This window comes from Protomyctophum bolini (genome assembly GCF_963924005.1).
Source record: "Protomyctophum bolini genome assembly, chromosome: 4".
NCBI classification, from domain to species: domain Eukaryota; kingdom Metazoa; phylum Chordata; class Actinopteri; order Myctophiformes; family Myctophidae; genus Protomyctophum; species Protomyctophum bolini.
The window spans coordinates 39956530-39978576 of NC_137865.1; the positions used below are offsets into that span (position 1 = coordinate 39956530).

The 22047-nt window shown below is 43.3% G+C and overlaps 1 protein-coding gene across 2 annotated transcripts in view; it reads right to left on the bottom strand.

Annotated features, from left to right (window-relative positions):
- The window catches only part of lamb1a (laminin, beta 1a), a 40207-nt gene extending 19264 nt beyond the window's left edge, over positions 1 to 20943 (bottom strand). Inside the window, exons 1-17 of one of the 2 annotated variants that reach the window (XM_080762582.1) lie at positions 20786 to 20943; positions 20037 to 20206; positions 18150 to 18288; positions 15599 to 15672; positions 13541 to 13729; positions 13333 to 13396; positions 12627 to 12826; positions 10324 to 10444; positions 8913 to 9101; positions 6216 to 6392; positions 5662 to 5774; positions 4554 to 4633; positions 3963 to 4098; positions 2977 to 3135; positions 1905 to 2032; positions 669 to 789; positions 98 to 296 (exon numbers count right to left, since the gene is read on the bottom strand). In XM_080762582.1, coding sequence (XP_080618708.1) covers positions 98 to 296; positions 669 to 789; positions 1905 to 2032; positions 2977 to 3135; positions 3963 to 4098; positions 4554 to 4633; positions 5662 to 5774; positions 6216 to 6392; positions 8913 to 9101; positions 10324 to 10444; positions 12627 to 12826; positions 13333 to 13396; positions 13541 to 13729; positions 15599 to 15672; positions 18150 to 18288; positions 20037 to 20206; positions 20786 to 20813 — 2287 coding nt within the window. In that variant the 5' untranslated portion in view covers positions 20814 to 20943. Of the gene's footprint in view, positions 1 to 97; positions 297 to 668; positions 790 to 1904; positions 2033 to 2976; positions 3136 to 3962; positions 4099 to 4553; positions 4634 to 5661; positions 5775 to 6215; positions 6393 to 8912; positions 9102 to 10323; positions 10445 to 12626; positions 12827 to 13332; positions 13397 to 13540; positions 13730 to 15555; positions 15569 to 15598; positions 15673 to 18149; positions 18289 to 20036; positions 20207 to 20785 lie in introns of those variants that run through there. The other variant, XM_080762583.1, reaches the window with a different exon arrangement.
- Between the last annotated feature and the right edge of the window lie 1104 nt (positions 20944 to 22047).

A 22047-nucleotide genomic window follows, 5' to 3' on the forward strand; every position in this document is an offset into this window, starting at 1 on the left:
TGACTAAAATGTGACTGAAAACTAAAATGAAAACTATTGAAGAGACTAGGACTAAAACTAAAAATCAAAATATGCCGCCAGAAACAAACACTGGTACCTTTGGCCCCCTGGTGCAGCATGGCGGATATGCTGAAGATGAAGTTGCGGCAGATGTCGGTCATGGGGGTTTTGACCACGCTCATGCTGTCCTCCAGACAGCGGTAGCGCTGGAACGTTTCCCAGGCGTTGCTGGAGTCTCCTGCTCTGTCGGAGCCCGAGAAGATGTCCAGGTTCCTGCAGTGAGGCATCAGGACGATCTGGGGACACAACGGGACGTCAGAGGACGTTGTTGAGCGACGCTATACAGTCGACAGGCTCGTGAGACTAAATATACACAAGCTTAAGACCTGGAACGCATCTGTGACTTTAACTATTTGAACAATTATTTTAAGCTTTAGCTGTTGAAAAATAGCAGATCTACAAGCTTGTAAATCTGCTATTTTTGAGAAAATCGTGAAAATGTGTGCAAATCTTATATATTCTTTCACAGCTAACGTGAAATACAACATATTTTCAGGCCAAATACAGACAATTCTATGGGATGAACAAGCTTAAACAGTTAAGACATTTTCACGGTGCGTGCGTGGTTGCGTGCGTGCGTGCGTGCGTGCGTGCGTGCGTGTACTCACGGAGTCAATCAGTGTGTACGGCGACTGCACGTCACTGCCAGCGGAGTAGAGAGGAAGGCTGAGACGGAGGGTGTAGTTGAGACCGGTCTCGAAACACACCGGCCTGGGAAGAGCCACATAGCTGTGGAGAGAAACGCAGACATGAAGACCACGCACTGTTTATTCGCTAGGGCTGTGTTTATGCAGTCTAAACACAGGTGGACGCAAAGAGCCACTGTGTAGACTCATCATCATCACACAGTCAAACATTGACTAATATCTACTTGGCATGAGCTGGAAAGGGAGATCTGCCTATAGCGTGTACGTGCAAGTGGCACCAAATGGAACCTGCGATGCTGGTTTAGCAGAGTGGCTCTCAGCCTCTTCCCGATGGCCTCAAAAGTCTAATATCTCCCCTGAGCAATGTTTTTGACAGAGAGGGGGGTTATAATTTAAGAGGGGAGCTAAATTTGAAGAAACTTCTTGTCCACACTACCATGAAAAGTCAATGTATAACAATCTGTGGGGTCAATTTGTGGAATGGTCTGGCTGTAGAACTCAAACAAAGCACCAACATTGTACAATTTAAGAGGATGTACAAAAAGTAATTACTTAACTATTACAGAGTGGAGGATGAGGCACGTTGATGGTCTCGGGCTATACTTGATTTCTTAATTATTATACTTGATTTCTTAATTATTATACCGGTACTTGATTTCTCATTTATTGTTCTTACATACACATGGACACATGTACGTGTGTATGTATGTATGGATGCTGTTACATTTGGATTATATGTTTATTGGGGGTAGGAGTAAATAAGTTTTTACTTCTTCCTACTCCTTTTTGAACTTCAGGTGCAAGACCAATGATCACATTGTTGTCATTATAATTTTCTTATTTCATTCAAAAAATAAATATACATGCATTGTGGTTATATAATATATATATTGTTTTTTCTTTTTTCTTATTTGACTGTCTTACCTGAAGGTTTCAAAATAAAGATAATCAAATCAAAATCAAATCAATGTCCCTTTGGATTAGTGGTTAAGATGTTGGTTTTCAACGCGGGAAACCCAGGTTCGATTCCCGGGCATTACACAAATATAGCCAAATGTATGCTGGGAAAAGAAAAGAGTACAAATGTAACCAAATGAACCGATAATAAGGGCAGAGTTGGTTACATTTGTACACTCTCGGCAGCGGTACATGAATACTGGAGACGGAGTGATAAAGTATAGCCGTGGCCTCTCGTACCGTGAGCCGGGGTGGAGCGAGGTCATCTGGTTGTCGTCGTCGGGCATGGTGTTGACACAGCGGCTGTCTGCCGTGATGGAGCCCGGACGCATCACTGTCATCAGGACCTCCTCCCACTGCTCTGGCAGCTGTGCAGACATCACACAAACAGCAGGTTAGGTAGGTGGTAAATTAACTCATTCTGACCTGAGATCAGATTCTAAAAATGTCTTCTACATCCTGACAGTTTTCTGAAAAAGCTGTGTTTCTGTCAGTCGTTCTTCGATTTTTCAAAAATAGCAGACCTACAAGCTCGTAGCGCGCCACTCGGTAGCTTGTAGATCTGCTATTTTTCAATAGCTAAAGCATAACATGATGCTAACACCAAAAGGTGTTCCCGCCTAAAATGGGTTAACTCGTGTGAGCGTACAGAATAGATACAGTATAAACAAACCCTTCACATCTGTACATTTCTTGTTACAAATTAAAGCAATAAACCACAAGAGTCTGTGGAATTTACAGCAGCTATGTGAGCACGCAGTGAAATGCGATGTTGTGTAGCCTAGCTTTCACAGTAACTACGGCCTCACGTGGCTTATTGCTTTTTTAAATGAAAAGACTTGAAGGGGCCCTATTCTTTATTTAAAAAAAAAAGAAAATAATTTTAGGCATAAGGGCTAAGGCACAGACAAAAAAATTGGGCCCTTAAGACCCTGCAACCTTAAACATATACAATTACAATGTAGGCATTTAGCAGACAAGTAAGTAAGCAAGAACAACACGTAATAAATCGTCCCAAAGTCGGCTCTTCGGTGCTACTGAAAGTTTCTGACGAGCCTAAATCATTTTGGCACTACAGCGGTAAAATAGGAGTATGAATCGGCCCTAACAGTAGAAAAACTGTACAGTAAAGCTATGATATGGTATACACTATAGAGTGCTATGTCTACATAAAATGCTATCTAGATTACATAAACTGCGCCTTTGCATCCGCCTGTAAGGTCGTCGAGGCTAGTGCTACCTCAAGAGCTGCGGGCTAAGATGGAGTCTGAAGTTGTGAGTGTAAATATTACAGAAGAGGCTTCATTCACACCTGTGGCTCGTAACGGATGATGATGTCGTACTCCATGGAGTGGGGGAGGTTGTCGATGGAGAACTCCAGGTAGGCGCCCTCTGGGACGTTGACCAATCCTGTGCCAGTCCAGGTGGGGTTACGGTCCTGTGGGTGTGGCCTCGGTACCAGCGTCACTCCCTGAAGGAAGAAGAAGAGGAGTCAATGGTCAATATGCATATGCGAACTTGGGCCACTTCCCTACTTCCTTCACAGGTGTTACAGCTGATATTAATGAAGGCTCTGTTCCATTCTGGTAAAACAGAGTCAGGGTGCTGCTTATTGTGCATAAAAAAAAATAATAAAAAAAACACACACACATCGCAGTGACCCTGCCAACAAAAGCCAACTCTGGACTTTAGGAACAGCCAGAGGAACTCTGCACTCTGACTCGCATGTAATTAAAAACTCTATAGCTGGGGGCCAAAACCATGCACTGCTTTCAAACGTATCAGTACAACTCTAAGAGGAATCCTAGAACAAACAGTCAGTCCGTGCAAGGAGGCTGAAGGACGTGAACGGGGTATTATGGCAAAATCATTCATTTATAACTAAGGATTGCAAATGATTGGTATATTATAAGAACCACTTATTTTGTGTCACATGAAAATAGCAGATCGACAAGCTCACAACAGGACACAATGCAACACTTTGCGAGCTTGTAGATCTGCTATTATCACAAGATTTATTATGTTGCCTATAATGTTGAAATTGGTTTTAATCTCCCTGGTAGAGAACTGGATTCACTTTCTGGATTTTTCCAATGCAGTTTACCCAAAGAATAATGCCTGAATGCTGATTGACACCGGTCTTAAGCACTATAGAAACAAGATGAAGGTCGAGGCTTTTGTCATGAGAAGAAAAAGAAAGTTTAAAATTTTATTTGGGGGAAATAAAAGCACTGCATGGGGAACTTATAAGTAAGTCTGAACCCGTTTTCAGTTAAAAACGGTTGAAATTAAACTCACAGGTCCAAAGTGTGCGAACTCTCCCTCGTAGGTGTAATGGTCCAGAGCGATGAAGTAGAAGCCCGATTGGACCTGGTCGCAGCGCCGGCCAAACATGTGGTCCCGGCACACGCACTGACCCGTCTCCTGGGAACAGCTGGGAGGACAGAGAGAGAGAGAGAAGATTTATTCCTGTTTCCTCCATTCTGACCTGATTCTAAAAATGTCTTCTACATCCAGACAGTTTTCTGAAAAAGCTACGTTTCTATGTCAGTCGTTATTCGATTTTTCAAAAATAGCAGACCTACAAGCTCGTAGCGCGCCACCAAGTGGCACGCTATGAGCTTGTAGATCTGCTATTTTTCAATAGCTAAAGAATAACACCAAAAGGGGTTCCCTTCCCGCCCAAACTGGGTTAACCAAGGGCCTTCCTTATAGGCAGTAATTTCTCAATCTATCATGTATAGTATGATTATTTTAACATTTCCAGACAAGATGAAATTATACTAATTATACTAATACTGCCCCCCTACACCCTATTTCACTGGGATGAGATCTAAGACAATTGGCTCAGAAGATGAAACCGTTGAAAAAGTCGAAGTATGAACTCACTCATTGTTAAACGCTCCTCCCGCATCACAGTCACATGGTCTACAGCCGTCCATGTCGTTGCTCAGACCCCAGTGCTGAGGCTGTAGAACACACACACACACACACACACACACACACACACACACACACACACACACACACACACACACACACACACACACACACACACACACACACACACACACACACACACACACACACACACACACACACACACAAATATGTATTGTTAAAAAAAACAAGGCCTTCAATGATGGCGTTAATGCCGCCCTCCCACCATGTTCCACTTTAAAAGTGGATGTTCTTTGAGGTTGGGATGGTTGAAGGGGTGGGGTGGGGAGGGGTGGAGTGGAGGGGTTTCATGACCAGAGATTTACAGCTGCAGCAAGGGGCGGGACGCTAAGCAAGGACAGCCAGAAAACCACTTAGTGGTTACACCAAGCTGAGGTAAAGCCACAACCCAGGAAAGATGGATTATGGTGTGTTATGATACTGTACGTGAGTACACACGAGAACCCAGGACAAATCGTATTAGGAAATGATTCAAGGGGAGAATGCATATCGATACAAGACCGGCCAACATCAGTAGCATAAAGGCTCATTCATAGTCTGGATTTTCGGTGGTGAGGTGACCACCGCTCCGGTGGTGAGCTGACCACCGGAGCTGAAATAACGTTGAGCGGTGGTGAGTAAAAAACAGAGAGAAGGGCTGGAGGCGGTGGTGGTGGTTTGTTCTTCACCGCGGCTCGTGACGTCATGTTGTAGTTCGGTGGTCACCTCACCACCACCAATAACGCTTAATAGTACAGATAACTTCTCTAACCATGGCAAATGAACCAGCTTTACTGTGTTACAATACTTTTCCATACATATGGATACAATAGTTATTTAATAATACAAACTAAATTTTTTTTTTAAAGCCCAAACCACACTAAAGGGTCGCCATGCAAAGAGGAGTTTCATGGTATGGTTTGGGCCATTGAATTGAACCAGTTGAATCACTCTAGTCGACGTGCAACAGGATGAATCACACCACTGGGGGGACGGACGCTAAAACCGCCTTGTCCCGTCTCGACCCTTTGGTGTGGTTTGGGCTTTATAAACTCACCAGACATTGGTCACAGTCCCGGCCGGTCACCAGAGCTTTGCAGTAACAGTCTCCTGTGTCTGAGTCGCAGGGACTTCCACCCCCTCTGGTTCCCAGAGGGTTGCAGGTGCAGGCTGGAGTGAAACAAGGTCACCATTAGTTTCCAGTACATTTGCAATGGATTTCAGGCATTTAGTAAGTCATGCAAGTCATACAGACAATATTACAATGAGATCCCCTTGCATGCTTTAGCATGAAGCACAAAATAAAATATGTGACATTACATTATCAATAATACATTGAAGATTCCAAGAACATAGGAATATCTGTGATTATCTGATCTGTTTCTTTAAGCCTTAAAGAAACAGATCAGATAATAACCAACAAGACTACAGATCCCTTGGGGTCTTGTTGGTACACAGTTTTACTCAGAATTCAATTAACCTTTTGATTTTGCTGCCATTTTCATTGTTTGTGATTCAGGAATTTTGCTTACCTCATTTACCTGACACACTTATTAAGTTCATTCATGCACATTTACAACAGCGTGCATGTTGGTTGGTCAGTCGTCTTACCCTGGCAGCCCTGTGGGAGGTCACTCAGGCCGTAGAAGGCTGCTTTGCATTGGTCACAGCGCTCGCCCTCCACGTTGGCCTTACAGCGACACTGGCCAGCGATCAGCCCCGAGTGCACGTCCGTCATCCTGTCACACACGCCGCCGTTCTGAGAGCCCACCGGGTCACAGTCGCACGCTGCACAGACACACACACGGATTGACAAAAGTTAGAGCTTTTAACACGGACGGTGTCAATTATTGTAGTATACTATTGCTATGCTCACTGGGATTCATTCAAAACCTTACCTAAGCCTGCCTGTCTGTGTACTGTATACAGTTATGCGTATCTATTCCAGTGCTACTCAACCTGCGGCCTGTCACGGTCATACCAATAAAATTGGTTATTTTCATTGTTTTGAACAAGATTGTAGTCGTTTGTTCCAAGAGAAAGTGATATGGCCTGATGTCAGCTGTGTATTTATTTACCTGTCATAATCTGTTCAATATATGTTCTCTTCACATTTTGTGATTAAAGCCTCATTTTGTAACTTCATCATTAATCACAAATGTTTTTGTTCATTGAGGTTTGGCCTTTATAGATGGAAATGTGGATTTTACTCTGTTTCCTCCATTTTTAGACCAGTCGTGCTACAAGTCTTGTCTGTTAAAACAATACTGACATTTTGTAGCTTGCAGCCCTTCGACTTTTTGCCGAGTGGCCCCTAAGCCATCCTAAGTTGTTTAGTCCTGATCTATTCAATGAGGTATAGGACTAAAATCAACAAGTCACTCAATCAGTTAGAATCCAAGAGTATATGGCAGGATTCAGATGTTCATGGAGTGACAGAAAATAGATTGATGAGACGAGAAAAGCCATGTCTCTATAGCCACAATAAACAATACCTAACAAAGACACTCTGCTCTTGGTGTAGTTGAAAACAAAGGAAAGGAAACATCCAGGGCCCCTTACAGAACGTACGTCGCATCTGAACCCAGAAGCAGGAAACACTGTGTGCTCCTTTTATATAAATATATATTCTCAAGGCAATCCTGAACGTCACAGGAAAATGTTCAAGCATTCGTGTTTTCGTTACTTCACACGTAATAGACACAGGGTGGCGAATGCAAGTGAGAGCTGTAGCGAATCACAGAGTCTAATGCTACAGGAGGCCAAAGCACCCTGGCGAATCACAGGGTCTAATGCTACAGGAGGTCAAAGCACCCTGGCGAATCACAGGGTCTAATGCTACAGGAGGTCAAAGCACCCTGGCGAATCACAGAGTCTAATGCTACAGGAGGCCAAAGCATGACCTGATAAGGATGGCAGACAAGACATTTTTGAATAGTTCAACTAGCCAATCTACATTGACTCGTTGTGAGCTTGTAGACTGGCCATTTTAACTATTCAAATTTTTTTTGCAAAATAGTTTTTAAAAAAAGCAAAGAAGTTTAAGGATAAGGGGTTTAGCGTTGACGAAAATGGAGCCCATAGTCTTTGGAATAAAACTTAATTTAGTTTTATAGTCATCTGAAATGTTTTAGTGTTAGGCTAGTTTTAGAGTTCTAAATATCACGCACACGCACACACACACACACACACACACACACACAGACACAGACACACACACACACACACACACACACACACACACACACACACACACACACACACACACACACACACACACACACACACACACACACACACACAGACACACACACACACACACACACAGACACACACAGACACACACACACACACACATACTTCCAATGTCTGGGACATACAAGGACTCCACTCGACAGCGACCTAGGAGCCTCAACGAAACCGCTAGCCGCGCCTCTCAAAACCCAAAACACAGCAGCGAGCGCCTGCCGACACACACACATGCTCCCCTCACCACACATTTGACTGGGGTGGTGGGGGGGTGCCCCTCAAGGCCTCATTAAGCCCCTTGTGTTTCAACCGCCAGGGGGACATGAGATGATATATGAGCTGAGGTTAGGGTCGGTCTGTGAAAAAGAAGCCGATAACGCTTCAAAGCCCAGGTGTTCTCTCTCAACTCCTGACCACGGAGGTCTCATCAAAGAGAGGAAAAGAAAATATATGAGATAAGTGCTAAAAATAAAAGGGTTGTCAGTTGTGGAAAGATGAGAGGGTGTTTTTTTTGTGTGTGTGTGAGAAAGAGGGAACACACACTGATTCCAGGCTCTTGCTTACTGTAAATCGCTCTGGATTAAGTTGCTAAATTGCAGACATTAAAGTTTTACGGACTTCGGCTTTAAACGCTGAAGATTTTGACTGTGTAGGTTCTCCCTGGCATCATCAAAACGTTTGAGAAACATTTAAAAAACAAGAATGACTATCATAACTGCTAGGTGCAACAAGCTCTTTATAGTGACCGATTTCGTTCGTATCTGATGTTCTGTTGTTGGTTCACTCGCTGTGTTTTGTTATGGCATTCCTCTAGCTTCAGTCAGCTCATCATAACATTAAAATGCTGCCACTGTACACGTTCAGAGTACAGGTTTTTATGCCGTTCAGACTATGGGTTTTATGGGTAAGTCCCCCATTGGCGTAGAGGCAGCGTAGAGGCAGCCAATCATGAAAAAGTGTCCAGCAAGGTCATCTTCATGGTCGTCAGTAGTGGTGCGTGCAAAATGTAGTCCAGGCGCATTTCAAGCACCTGGGGGGGGGGGGGGGGGGGGCACTCACGTTCACAGACGTTGGGGTCCCGGATGTCCCTCTCGGGGTGCTGGTAGAAGAAAGGCTTGCACTGTTCACAGTTGTAGCCCATGGTGTTGTGCAGGCAGTCGTCACAGACTCCACCGCTGACGTTGGCCGAAGTCAAGTACACCGCCATGTCGAAGTGGCAGGAGGTGGAGTGATGGTTACAGTTGCACTCTGTGGGAGACGAGAGTAAAAGAAAGTGTGAGAGAGGGCAGTGGTGTACATTTACGCAAGTACTGTACTTACGTACAATTTTGAGGCATTTGTACTTTACTTGAATCATTTCCATTTGCCAGTACTTTGACTTCTACTCGACTACATCTTGGAGGCAAATATATGTGTACTTTTTACTCCACTACATGTATTTGAAAACTTTAGTTACTAGTTACTTTGTAGATTTTGATTATTATTACAAACATACATTAACATACATTAACCACTTCAGCCTACAAGACGCAATGTGAGCTTGTAGATCTGCTATTTTCTATGCTATGAAATGAGACTATTTTCAAAATGAAATGAGACATTCTGCATGATGAGTACTTTCACTTTTGGTACTTTAAATGCATTCTGATACTGATACTTTTGTACTTTTACTCAAGTACATTTTGAATTATGTACTTTTACTTGTAACGGAGCATTTCTATATTGCAGTATTGATACTTTAACCTAAGTCAAACAGTTGAGTACACTTTCCACCATTGACAGAGGGTGGGTGTGGCCTGTGGACAGTGGGCAGAACATTCATTGTTTACAGCAGCCAGATGTTGTGCTGTAAAGTGTAAACAATGGCTAACAGGCGATGCAATTACTCTTGTTTGCTGAACAAATAACACAAATCCCGGCGAGCTGAAAGGATTATCTGCAGACAATGACACAAGAATCTCGCCTGCAGTGACGGCTATTCATTCATTCAAGGGGTCGTTGAGATGAAATAGTTTGAGAACCACTGACATAGTAGCCTGGAACTCACCTATGCTTTTTATGGCATAGGCAGCTCCCGGCAGGATCCGCCAGGAGAAACTATGTGCAGCTGCGCGACATGAGACTAATTCATTAGAGCGACAGAGAGGAGTGTGTGTGTGTGTGTGTGTGTGTGTGTGTGTGTGTGTGTACATGTGTGAGTGTGTGTCAATTTAACAAAGGTGCAGACGATCAGAAATCAGCAGAGAGTGGGCGATGTTTGCGCTACTCAATGCCGAATTGAAGTGGACTCGGTCCCAGACTTTTTTATTCTCTCCCTGGAAATAAAAACGGCTGGGTTTCCGAGGCTACTGACATAGAGACATACTGTAGGTATTTTAGAAAACTGTTAGGATTATTTTCTGTATTTGACGTACACAACATCGTACTATGGGTGACGTGACGTTTTTTCTTCTAAATAACGGGTACTGACTTTTGCAGGCGTTGGTGTTGCGCCCCTCGGCGGGTCTCCAGGGCAGGTCGTGGTAGAAGTCCTGGCACTTCTCACAGTTCAGCCCCATGGTGTTGTGGTTGCACATGCAGTGACCGTGCACCTGAGAGAACACACACACACACACACACACACACACACACACACACACACACACACACACACACAGGTCAGAATCAGAATCATCTGTATTGTCACATCACAGTTTTAAAGTTAAAAAGTGGGTGAAATTAGTTTTTGTGCATAATTCCGAACGTGTTATTTACCCCAAGAAACTAAGAATGGGAAGAAGAGGTAAAGATTTAAGCTCGTTCCACACACACACACACACACACACACACACACACACACACACACACAGACACCCGTAGGGTGTCTCTTATCTTATTTACAATACAAATACGTTTCCACATATATACACTGGCTTGTCAAAAGAAAAACGTCTGAGTTATAATCTTGACCAACTCATTTTGACCACAGAACATTGTCATGATGAATGAACCCCAAAAGCAGAAAGAGGCAAGAAATGAACAGCTGATGGGAGCTATATGCATGCCAAAAACACTTCCTGAAATAAAGATGTCATAATCATATCCCTGATTTAAAAGAATCAGACCCGTCAGACAAACGCTAAAACGCTATTTCCGTGCTCGGACACAGCCAAGCAGGGACAGACCCAGCCACACACATAGCTGTCTAGTGTCTACCACTAAAAAAGCATGGCGGGAGAGCCCAGAAGAACAATATGAGAGACATTTTCATTCCAGCCTCATCTAACCCCCCTGAAAGGGAGCAGGAAATGTTTACATGTTTGGTCAGCCTCATCACATCTGGTCTGTGTTAGTTAGTCTGTGAGGACAATGCAGACATACTGGCCCAATGACTCAGAGGTGCTACATATAATAATGACCACATGGAGCTTCCTTGGACAATAATAATATAAATTGGTAATAAAAGAGACACGAATCTAGGGCTCCATTTCCGTCACCGCTAAACCCCTTATCCTTAAACTTCTTTGCCTTTTTTTACTATTTTGCATGAATAGTTGAATAGTTAAAATGGCCAGTCTACAAGCTCACAACGTGTCAATGTAGATTGGCTAGTTGAACTATTAAAAAATGTATTTCAAAATAGTAAAAAAAAGAAAACGGCAAAGAAGTTTAGGGATAAGGGGTTTAGCGGTGACAGAAATGGAGCCCCTATAGGGGCCCTATCTTCGTCCATGCTAAACCCCTTATGCCTAAACGTCTTTGCCTTTTGTTTTCACTAGTTTAGGGATAAAGGGTTTAGCACTGACGAAAATAGGGCCCTTGCAGCCTGTTTTCCAAAATGTATTTGGAAAACACAAAAATCATGGAAACAAAGCACCGCCTAATAGGTTTATGTTTCTCTTTGCTTTGGGAAAGTTTGGTGTTTGAAGTGTGTGTGTGTGTGTGTGTGTGTGTGTGTGTGTGTGTGTGTGTGTGTGTGTGTGTGTGTGTGTGTGTGCGTGCGTGCGTGCGTGCGTGTGTGACTGTGTGCTACGATTCTGAGACCTATTTACTGTAGGCTTTGTACAGAGTAGACCTCCCTCATTTCATACTGAGCTTTACGGTCACTGTATAAACCACACAGGGGATAACACAGACTAAACAGGAAACACTTTGTTTGCTCTTCTCTTCCTTTGTCTAATACTCTCACACACATAAGTATGAATAAACAGAAACACACGTCCAGCTGTTCTACAGCTCAGCTAGGCTCATCACAAATAAACACAATATTGGATGATGACTAAGAGACTGAGTAACACCAATCATATTTAGTTGCACGCAGACACGCAGACATGCACGCACACGCGAGCACACACACACACACACACACACACACACACACACACACACACACACACACACACACACACACTGACCTTATTATGACAAAAAGCATGTTTGATTATTTTTGTCCATTTCCATAACAGGTTGTGCTGAAGGCCTTGGATCCTACCTTTGACATAGACCGATGGACATACTGTGAAGCCCTTTGCTTTGTTAGCATTATGTCATGCTTTAGCTATTGAAAAATAGCAGATCTACAAGCTCATAGCGTGCCACAGAGTGGCGCGCTACGAGCTTGTAGGTCCTGCTATTTTTGAAAAATCGAAGAACGACTGACATAGAAACATAGCTTTTTCAGAAAACTGTCAGGATGTAGAAGACATTTTTTAGAATCTGATCTCAGGTCAAAATGGGTTAACTGCCCCATCGTGACCATGAAACGGTCTTCCACAGGACAGAAGAAGGACTCACCATGCCCTCCACTGCCAGCGCCCCCTCGACGGGGGCACACTTGGAGGCGTGCCCGTAGCAGAAGCAGTTCCCGCGGACCACCATGTCGTAGATGGAGTAGTAGTACTTCTCCTTGATCTCCACCCGAGAGTCCAGGAGGTTGTCGCCCAGCGTGTGGAGCCTGGTGAACTTCACCCGGAGGTTGGTGATCTTAAGCATGTCTGTTTGGAGAGAAGATGTGGTTTTAGCGGTTGTTGATCGGTGGAGCTTTCAACCTATATTATATATATATGGTCCCAGTCGGGGCCAAGAAGAAACGCCGAATCTCCAAATTTCAACTTTATTGTGTTTAGTTTGTTACCTGTGCCACCTTAGCTTTGAACCACTTTTAAACATTATTTAAAACACACACACACACACACACACACACACGCTTACAAGCTGTGAGCTTGTAGATCAGCTATTTTCAGCATGCAAACCATCTGTACAATTACTTACTACTGTCTGGATCTCTTGTCCACTAGTACCTTCCTAACATTTTTGTCTAGTTTTTAGTTGTTGACAAATTATTGTCAATATATTTAGTCTTAGTTTTAGTCATCATACCGTAGTATTCATTTAGTTTCCATTTAGTTTTCGTCAGTGAAAAAACGTAGTCGACGAACATTTTTTCGTCATTAGTATTAGTCTACTAAATCAATCAAAACTGGAAGTCACCAGGACATACTTTGGATTCTGGGGCTGTACGGGTCATCGATGTAGAACGCCGGGTCCAGAACACGGAAAATGACCTGAAACAAGAACACCATATTGTCAACTCAAGTCAGCATACTGACACCTGCATACTCATCCACGTATCCTAAAAAAAGTTACATAAAACTACAATCCGGTAACGACTCCGGGTAACGTTCGCTAACGCTGAAAACGAAACGCACCTCTCCTTCGGTGGACGGCTCGATGTCGGAGTAGTGCGAATCGCAGATGATGTCGTCCACGTTCTGCATGGGACCCTGGGATACTTGGCGGAAGGCCGCCTCGCAGTCGTAGGCCAGGTAACGGTACACCTGCCAGGTCTTCCCGAAATCAGACGAGCGCTCAATCACCATGGCAGCTGGTCGGAAGGTCTGGCGGGGGGAGGGGGAGGGAGAGGGGAGACAAAACATACTCGTCAGCATCTGTTAACTCTTACGGTCAAATGAACACTCATTTTTTGCACCCGAAGAAAAATACTTTTAGTTACTCCACTGCGCCCTCTACCGATATTGCCAAGAGAAACCCCCCATAGACGAGATTTTCCCTTCTCTGGACAAAAACTGCATTTTGTGTGTGTGGTTTGGGTGCTCAGAGTGCGTCCACCAGGGAAAGTAGTCTTTCTAATGACCAAAACCGTCTTTGTATTGGTGAGTATAGCGAAGTATAATAAATATTGCGAAAATAGCCGATCTACAAGCTCACAAGCTTGTAGATTAAATAATAGATTAAAACTATAGTATAGTGCAATAGGAAATGAATGGTTTGACACAGCGCTGACAGTGCTGCAAGCACAGCCGTTAGTAAGCTAATATAAATGTGTTTGTTTGAGTAAACACAGGTGTTCGTTGACTTCAGTGCCAACTCTGAAGTGTGTGGCACTGCCCCATCATTACTTATATAATCTATAACACAAAATTAGGAGTTTGAGTAAACACAGGTGTTCGTTGACTTCAGTGCCAACTCTGAAGTGTGTGGCACTGCCCCATCATCACTTATATAATCTATAACACAAAATTAGGAGTTTGAGTCAACACAGGTGTTGTTGACATCCACACACACACTCCCCACTGGCATTTGTCCAGGTACAGCGCAGATGGTGGTCTGTCTTGGGGGTTGAAATATCGCTGATCGTCTCGGCGAGACATAAAACATCCATTTGGCCATTACCGTAATTAAACGTGTCCCGTGCAGTGTGCACACAGTAAAACACTCACTGTTCATTTATCAATTTGTAACTCACCGAGTTACAAATGTAGACTCGCTGAGTTTAAAGGTAGTGCAAGTTATTTTCTTTGGTTACAATAAGTGTTTAAAAGTTCTAAATAGTAATAGTACTCATTGCTGTATAAAGTGTCTGTGCAGTAACAGGAGTTTCCATGTCTCTCCAGCTTTTTATTAAACAGAAAATGCATTTTCAGAAACTGAAAATGAACCTGGGATACCGATTTTATCCAATCAGGATAGACGACTCTATAATCTAGAAGATTTGTAAGTGATGACACAACATGGGTTTTTCTGTAAACTGTCAGGATTTAGAAGACATTTCTAGGATCGTCCTCAGGTCTCATCTCCTTTCCACAACTAAAAGCGGTGCTGCTGACACAGGCAAACAGGTCTGCCAGTACAGTATGTCTGACTGTCTTGTCTTGTCTTTGTGGTTCACAGCAGCACACACTGTACAGTATTGTGTGAATGAATGTTGCACAGCTGTTACACTTCAACGTGAACCTGATGACTTCACCCAGAGTTGAGCCTATAGCTGGCGGGATTCTGTCTGTATACGTAACGTGACTTTGTACATAAATAAATCCTCTGGCAGAGCCTCTACCTCTCGCTGAGTAAAACGATACGACCCAGACGTAGAGAGATCATAGCCTAAGACCCCCCCCCCCCCCTCCACATTCCACAAACTCACCCACAGCTGTATGTGTGCGTTGTGATTGTGTGTGTGGGAGTAGAGAGAAACACATCAGACAGAGAGTGAGAGAAAGAGAGAGAGACACAAAGTGCAACGCAGAGAAAGAAAGAGAGTGAGAAAGAATAGACCTCCCAGGGAGAACCGGCTAATCTGAAGTTGGACCCGGCATCCTCTTACCCCCCCGACCCCCACCCCCCCTGCTGTGAGCTATCCGGCCCCTCACGCCCCCCTACCAAGGGTGGACTCCAGACTGCTTCAAGTTCTCATCGGTTGCCTTACCTTAAAGGTCATGATAAGGTGTTCTCATTGGTTGAAGCCTTACCTTAAAGGTCATGATAAGGTGGGTGAAATGAAACTCGGCCTCCAGGTCCAACTGAATGGTCACATTCTCCTTGCCTGGAAATGAAAGGGGAGGCAGGAAGTATAGAGGGTTTAGTGTGGGCTTTGTCACAACGGGGACGCGTAACATGTTGTATTCTCCTTTTTGCTTTGTCTGTGCCATTAACTTTCTGTTTGATGCAACTTGTTGCTGCTGCTGCTGTGGGACATGGTCAAACTATAACAGGGAGAGGAAGAGAAGAGGGAGAAACGAAAACATCAACAGCGAGCTGGATTTTCACCAGGCCAAGAAAAACAAGCTAGAAACATCAGTTATCCTCCACTCCTGACCGCTTCACTATCCCTGCTGCAAACGCAGTACAATTAATGTAAATTAATGTATTGGATAGATAGATGATTCCTCAGCTTGACTCTTTCCGCTCCTCCGTTCCAGATTGCAATGCATGTTGGCAGGGCTTTTACGCAGCTGTTAACAAAATGAGCCCATCAAATCTCTTTCGGAGTCTCAATGCTCATTTCAAACATCGTTAGTTTCCGCGTCGAAAGAAAGGCTAATTACAACAAAGGAGCCTGCTGTGCGTGTGCAGGGCTTAATGTTCCATGGTGGGATTATATGGGTGTTATATATCCTTGAATGAACCTTTAATTCCCACAGTAGCGAGGAAGACATTCAGTCTGTCAAGAGTTATACGTTCCACATGAATTGAATCCATTTCCAGTTGCCTTTTAAGCCCAAACCACACCAAAGGGTCGGGACGGGACAAAACGGTTGTAAAGTAAACCACACCAATGCAACTCCTTGCAACTCAATGAGTTGCATTGGTGTGGTCTACCTTAAAAAAACCTTTCGTCCCAACCCGACCCTTTGGTGTGGTTTACTTCTTTTTTTTTAACGTTTCATCCCAACCCGACCCTTTGGCGTGGTTTGGGCTTTGACCGTACAGAATTGGTGTATCTACTACTAGGTCAGAGTTGGAAACGGTTCTACTGCAATAGTATTAAGCTCTCCCTGAATGAATGAAACATTCCTCGCCTCTTTTCCTCATGTCTGTCTGGCAGCTACAGTCCACTGAGAATTAACATCGCTCCCGTTCTTCCTGAGGAATCTCCCCAGCGCGCTTTCCTACCCCCCCACCCATCCCCCCAAAATAATAAAGACCTCCCCAATGAATTACTGGAAGGCAATTCATCCTGGATTAATGTTTTTTGGGTTAGAAAACTAAACTACTTCAAATTAATGTCTCTCTCTCTCTCAGTATGGCTCATATATTTGATTCCAATGTCTTTATTTGATTCAGTGTATCCGGTTTGATCCAGAAACAGAAAACATTATTTTATACACTTAAAACATACATTAAACATTCATGTCTTTAAAGTAAGTATGTAACATTTATTTCCAAAACCAGCATGACACTGCGAAATCCACCAGCATTCATACTCTGAGAGACCCGAAAGAGATTTTTCTTTTCTTCTCTCCCTGACACCAAACTGCATTAATAACGTTAATAATAGTGTTTTCCAGGGATATTTACAAGCCAAGCTATACATCCTGACATCATAAAGGTAATCATTCCCAAAGGGTCAGCCCTATAATTCCAGCGTTCACAGCCAGGTCACGGTGTCTAGCTGGTCAACCATTACTGGGCTTTCCCTTTGATGTTATCTGTCCTCCTATTGGAGGATATTTGGTTACGGGCCAAGCAATAGGAGAAGAGAGCACACGAAAAGGAGTGACATTTGATGGACCCGGCCCCGGGAACGTGCAATCTGTGTCACCTTAAGAGCTTTTAACCATTATTTTAAACTTTAGCTGTTGGAAAATAGCAGATTGACAAGCTCATAGTGTGGCACTCGGGTGCAGCGCTATGAGCATGTAGATCTGCTATTTTGGAAAAATTGTGAAACTGTGGCGCAAATCTTTCAATATATATTATTTTACAGCAATCGTTTTTTTGACTCATATATTTGTTTCTGGGGGGGGGGTGGAACAACATATTTTCAGATGGGGGGGTCCACGGCCAAATACAGATAATTCTAGGTCCTTGACATGAAAAAGTGTGAGAATCACTGACATAGAAAACTTTCATGATCGATTTAGATAGAAGAACATTTTTGTAGAATCTGGTCCTCGGGTCTTAACCCATTTAGACCTGAGGACGATTCTACAAATGTCTTCTAAATCCTGACAGTTCTCTGATAAACCTCATGTTTCAGTGGTTCTCAAACTATTTCATGTCAAGGACCCCAAAAGATATATGTAATTGGCCGCCGATCCCCATCTGAAAATATGTTGTTCCAGGGACCCCCCAGAATATTTCAGTTTAACTCTGAAAGAATATATATTCAAAGATTTGAGACACATTTTCACGATCTTTCAAAAATAGCAGACCTACAAGCTCGTAGCGCTGCACTCGGTGCCGCGCTATGAGTTTGTAGATCTGCTATTTTTCAAAAGATAGAGGGGTTTTCACCCGAAACGGGTTAACACGTTTTCTTTGCGTTCCTGCCACCACCACAACCAGGACGTTTCCTACCGTTCTCTGACTGCCACCATGTCTTCAGGCGGTTGGGACCGTAGATGGTGACCACGTTCTCGATCAGGTGACCACTGCTCTGGTCCATGCGCTCGCCGCGGTTCTGCCGGGAGTCACACGTGAAGCATTTCTTCTCCTCCTGGGTTAGGGTGAAGGGGGGGGGCAGAGAGACAGGGAGAGAGAAGGGACTATTGTCAAGAGAAATTCCTCTGATGCCGTGCTGATTTCTTCCAGTGAATGGAAGACGAGGAGAGGAGATAAGGATTGGACTTTGAGGAGCTCATTCATGCATGGGAGTCTATCTTCTTGACTTTGACAAATGTAAATGAATCACATTGTATTCTTCCCGGGCCTAGACTATACACAGAACAACATAGGACTATATTTAACGTGTGTGTGTGTGTGTGTGTGTGTGTGTGTGTGTGTGTGTGTGTGTGTGTGTGTGTCTATATATAGGTGATAACGTCGTTATTTATTTAGGCTATAAACAGGAGGATAAGCGATTTAAAAAAGGGGCTAGTGGGGGAAAATCCTCCTTCAACGTGTTGTTCATTTCAGTGATAACATTAGGATAAATTAAGTTCTAAAAGGAGAATACTCAGGCTGATTTAATTTGAGGCTCTCTGTAAGGACCAAAGCCTCTCTGTCTTAACTTTCCTTACAGTGAATTCTTGGGTTTTTTGTATGAACTTATCTGATATCTAGATAAGTATATTGGGAACTGAATGGAATAAGAAATAATGTGTGTTAACACAACATCTGGTTGCAATTTCGTTTAAAACCGTAAAAGAGAATTAATCAGAAGAACCAACAAACGTTGTTTGATAAAAGTATTTTTGAAGTTCAGCCCTTAAACCTCTGGAGAGGTTTGACTCTGTTTGGCTGTTTAAAACCCATTTTGGGGCGGGAACCCCTTTTAGTGTTAGCATTATGTTGTGCTTTAGCTGTTGGAAAAATAGCAGATCTACAAGCTCATAGCGCTACGAGCTTGTAGGTCTGCTATTTTTGAAATGTCAGAACGACTGACATAGAAACATAGCTTTTTTCAGAAAACTGTCAGGATATAGAAGACATTTTCAGAATCTGATCTCAGGTCAAAATGGGTAAAACCTCTGGAGAGGTTTGACTCTGTATGGCTATTTAGACATTTCAGCAGCCTCTTCCATCCACGTCTGTCTGGGTGAGAACAATAAACCCCCATCTGGAGCAGATGTTTGACAGACACAAATTAATTTCAAGAAAAGCCTTTTGTTGGTCGACCATCATCAACCTCAACCATTCTTAATAGGGGTGCCTTTTTCTAGGAAGAGGAAACAGTCTAGACAAGTCAGGGAGAGAGGATCCTGACATTCAAGAACCACCATCCCTCCCTCCACTCTGCTTGCTGCAGTCACACTCCGGGCTACACTACACTGACAAAGAGAGCAGGCGTTCAAAGAAAAGTTGGAGATTGTTTATTCATAAATTCCACCCCCAGCGGACATGAACACTGAACTATAAACCTTCCATTGAATGTAATAAAGTGAATGCCAAAATGCCAACAACAACAAGGGGCAATTTAATTTAGGGAACTGTGATAAATATCAGACATCGTTGGAACTTTTCTACAGAATTTTGAGAGCTGCTGAAATAACTGCTGAAATATGCAGAACTGGGCCTAATAATTGCTCTTTTCTGGACTGATTTGTGGAGACAATAATTGTGAAAAACCTTACTAACCTACATGGTCATTATAAAATTGTTACGATTAGCCACGATTAGCCAATAACAAAACACAAAACGCCTATTTTGTATAGGGAAAGAAACATACACTCTGGGCCAGTTCTAGTCAAGAAAGCAATGGTTTGCCTTTGAGACTACAGCAGCAGCAGCACTGCACAACATTACCTGTAAGTGGCTGACGATACAGAAAGGTTCTGGCTGTTTGACTCCACATGTTGAGGTGCTGTGGAGCTGGTGGGCTCTACCGATGAGGAGGTCTCCTGTGGCCGGGTAGCAGCTGCCCTTTGTGCACTGACCCGGGTCTTCCTGCGCAAAGGCGCACGACCACCCTACCGCTGCGAAAGTGGAGGCATTTCAGTCATATATAGGTTTCAATACTTTCTCCCAACAAGTTATAACTTATACAGTATTATAGCCTATAGTTACTATTCGACATCAATTCAACTGTAGCTAGCTTTGAAAAGGTTTTCATGGAGCCATGCAAAATGCTAGTCAAACATTTTCTCGGTCCCCCAATTAATAAAGTTCAAAAGTAAACACAATACCAAAACATATCCTCTCTCGTGTGGCACAGTACGTGGGCCTAACATTACAACAAGTACCATTCCCATTTCCCACGGCCATGTTGTTTAATAGTTTGATTTAAATCAATGTCACATGAATGCATTCTCCATCCATGACTGCTAACAAGAACAATGTGTTGTAATTGCAACATAATGTTACAATGTAGACTAGACTACTAGCAACAGATCAAAGAAAGCCCCAGCTATTTATTACTATAGAAATAAACACAATTTGAAATGTAGTTAAAATGCGCAATATAGCCTATACAAATCCTAATTAAACAATTTCAAATAGATTTCACATGTGAATTTAAAACTCCGTTAAAATGTAAACCAAAACATTCAACTTACATAGTAGGGCGGCTAGAAGTATCGACATAGTTTGTTGTAATTATGTGTGTAGCCTCTATCCTCCGTGCGTCGCTTCTCCAATCTCCTCCGTGCGTTAGTTACCGTTACGTGTAGGCTACTAGTGTCTGTTGGGCAGCTGCAGCTCCACTGTCCCAATCCCAAACTCTCCACACTGATGTGAATGTGATTATGCGAGCACAGCTTTTCTCTCTTGTTCTCTCCAGTTGTTAAGCATGCGCACACATTCTTGCGCGCCCGCCTCCCCTCCCCCCAACGCAGCAAGATCAACCTTATTTCTCTTCTTGGGAAGAAGAAAGTTTCCCCGAGAACATCAGTGAGTCAATCAATCTAATCTATAAAACCTCAAAGGATTGCATCTGATTAATTTAGCCACTCACTCACTATTTGAGGGTGATAAAGATGTAGAGCTGTTAAGTATAGTTCGATCACGCATGCAAGCACACTTTTATGAGATTTAGAAAGAATAGTGGCCACAGTGTCAGTGTGTGTCTGACTGTGTGCTTGTACCAACCCCCCACACCTCTCCTTTCATGAAACAAAAGAAATTCCACCGTGACCCACCCACCCACCGGAGAGAGACCCCATGCATGTCCCGCAGGGCTCACAGGTAAGCGGGAGGGAATGCCTGCAAAGCCCTACTAATTTGCAATACTCTCTATTACTCTGGGAGTCTGGTCAAATGTGGAAAAGGCAGGCTTGTAGCATGTTCTTATCCACAGTGAATTTTCCCTTCATTCACCTTTTACAAGAGGGAACCACGCATGCCCTGTTATTGAAGATAATCAATAACAATTGCAGTCCTGTGCATGTGTTAGTAATGACAGATCAGCTTCAAAGACTGAACTTTTACACCTATTAGAAGTTGGAACTGTGATGTGTGTGCAGTGCACTGGGCGCGCGAGTGTGTGTATGTGTGTGCACTGTGCAATGAGGGCGGAGGTCCTAACTTTAATTATCTACAAACCAGAGGGGGGGACTCTGAAGACTTGAACCAAAAAGATCTAAAATGATTCAGATCTGTGCACATGCAGCCACATGTGTGCACAATTTAAACCACACCACATACAGCTGACAACTGTATAACACTTGTATTTATACTAAACAACTCCCAACTATTAAAACAAAAATGTTGAATTATTGTTGTTTACACATAACAAACTCCACAAGCATGCATTTTCATGCAAGCTCCAGCATGACGAACCCTTTTCAAATGTTACCATGCATAAAAACTGCAGTGGGTA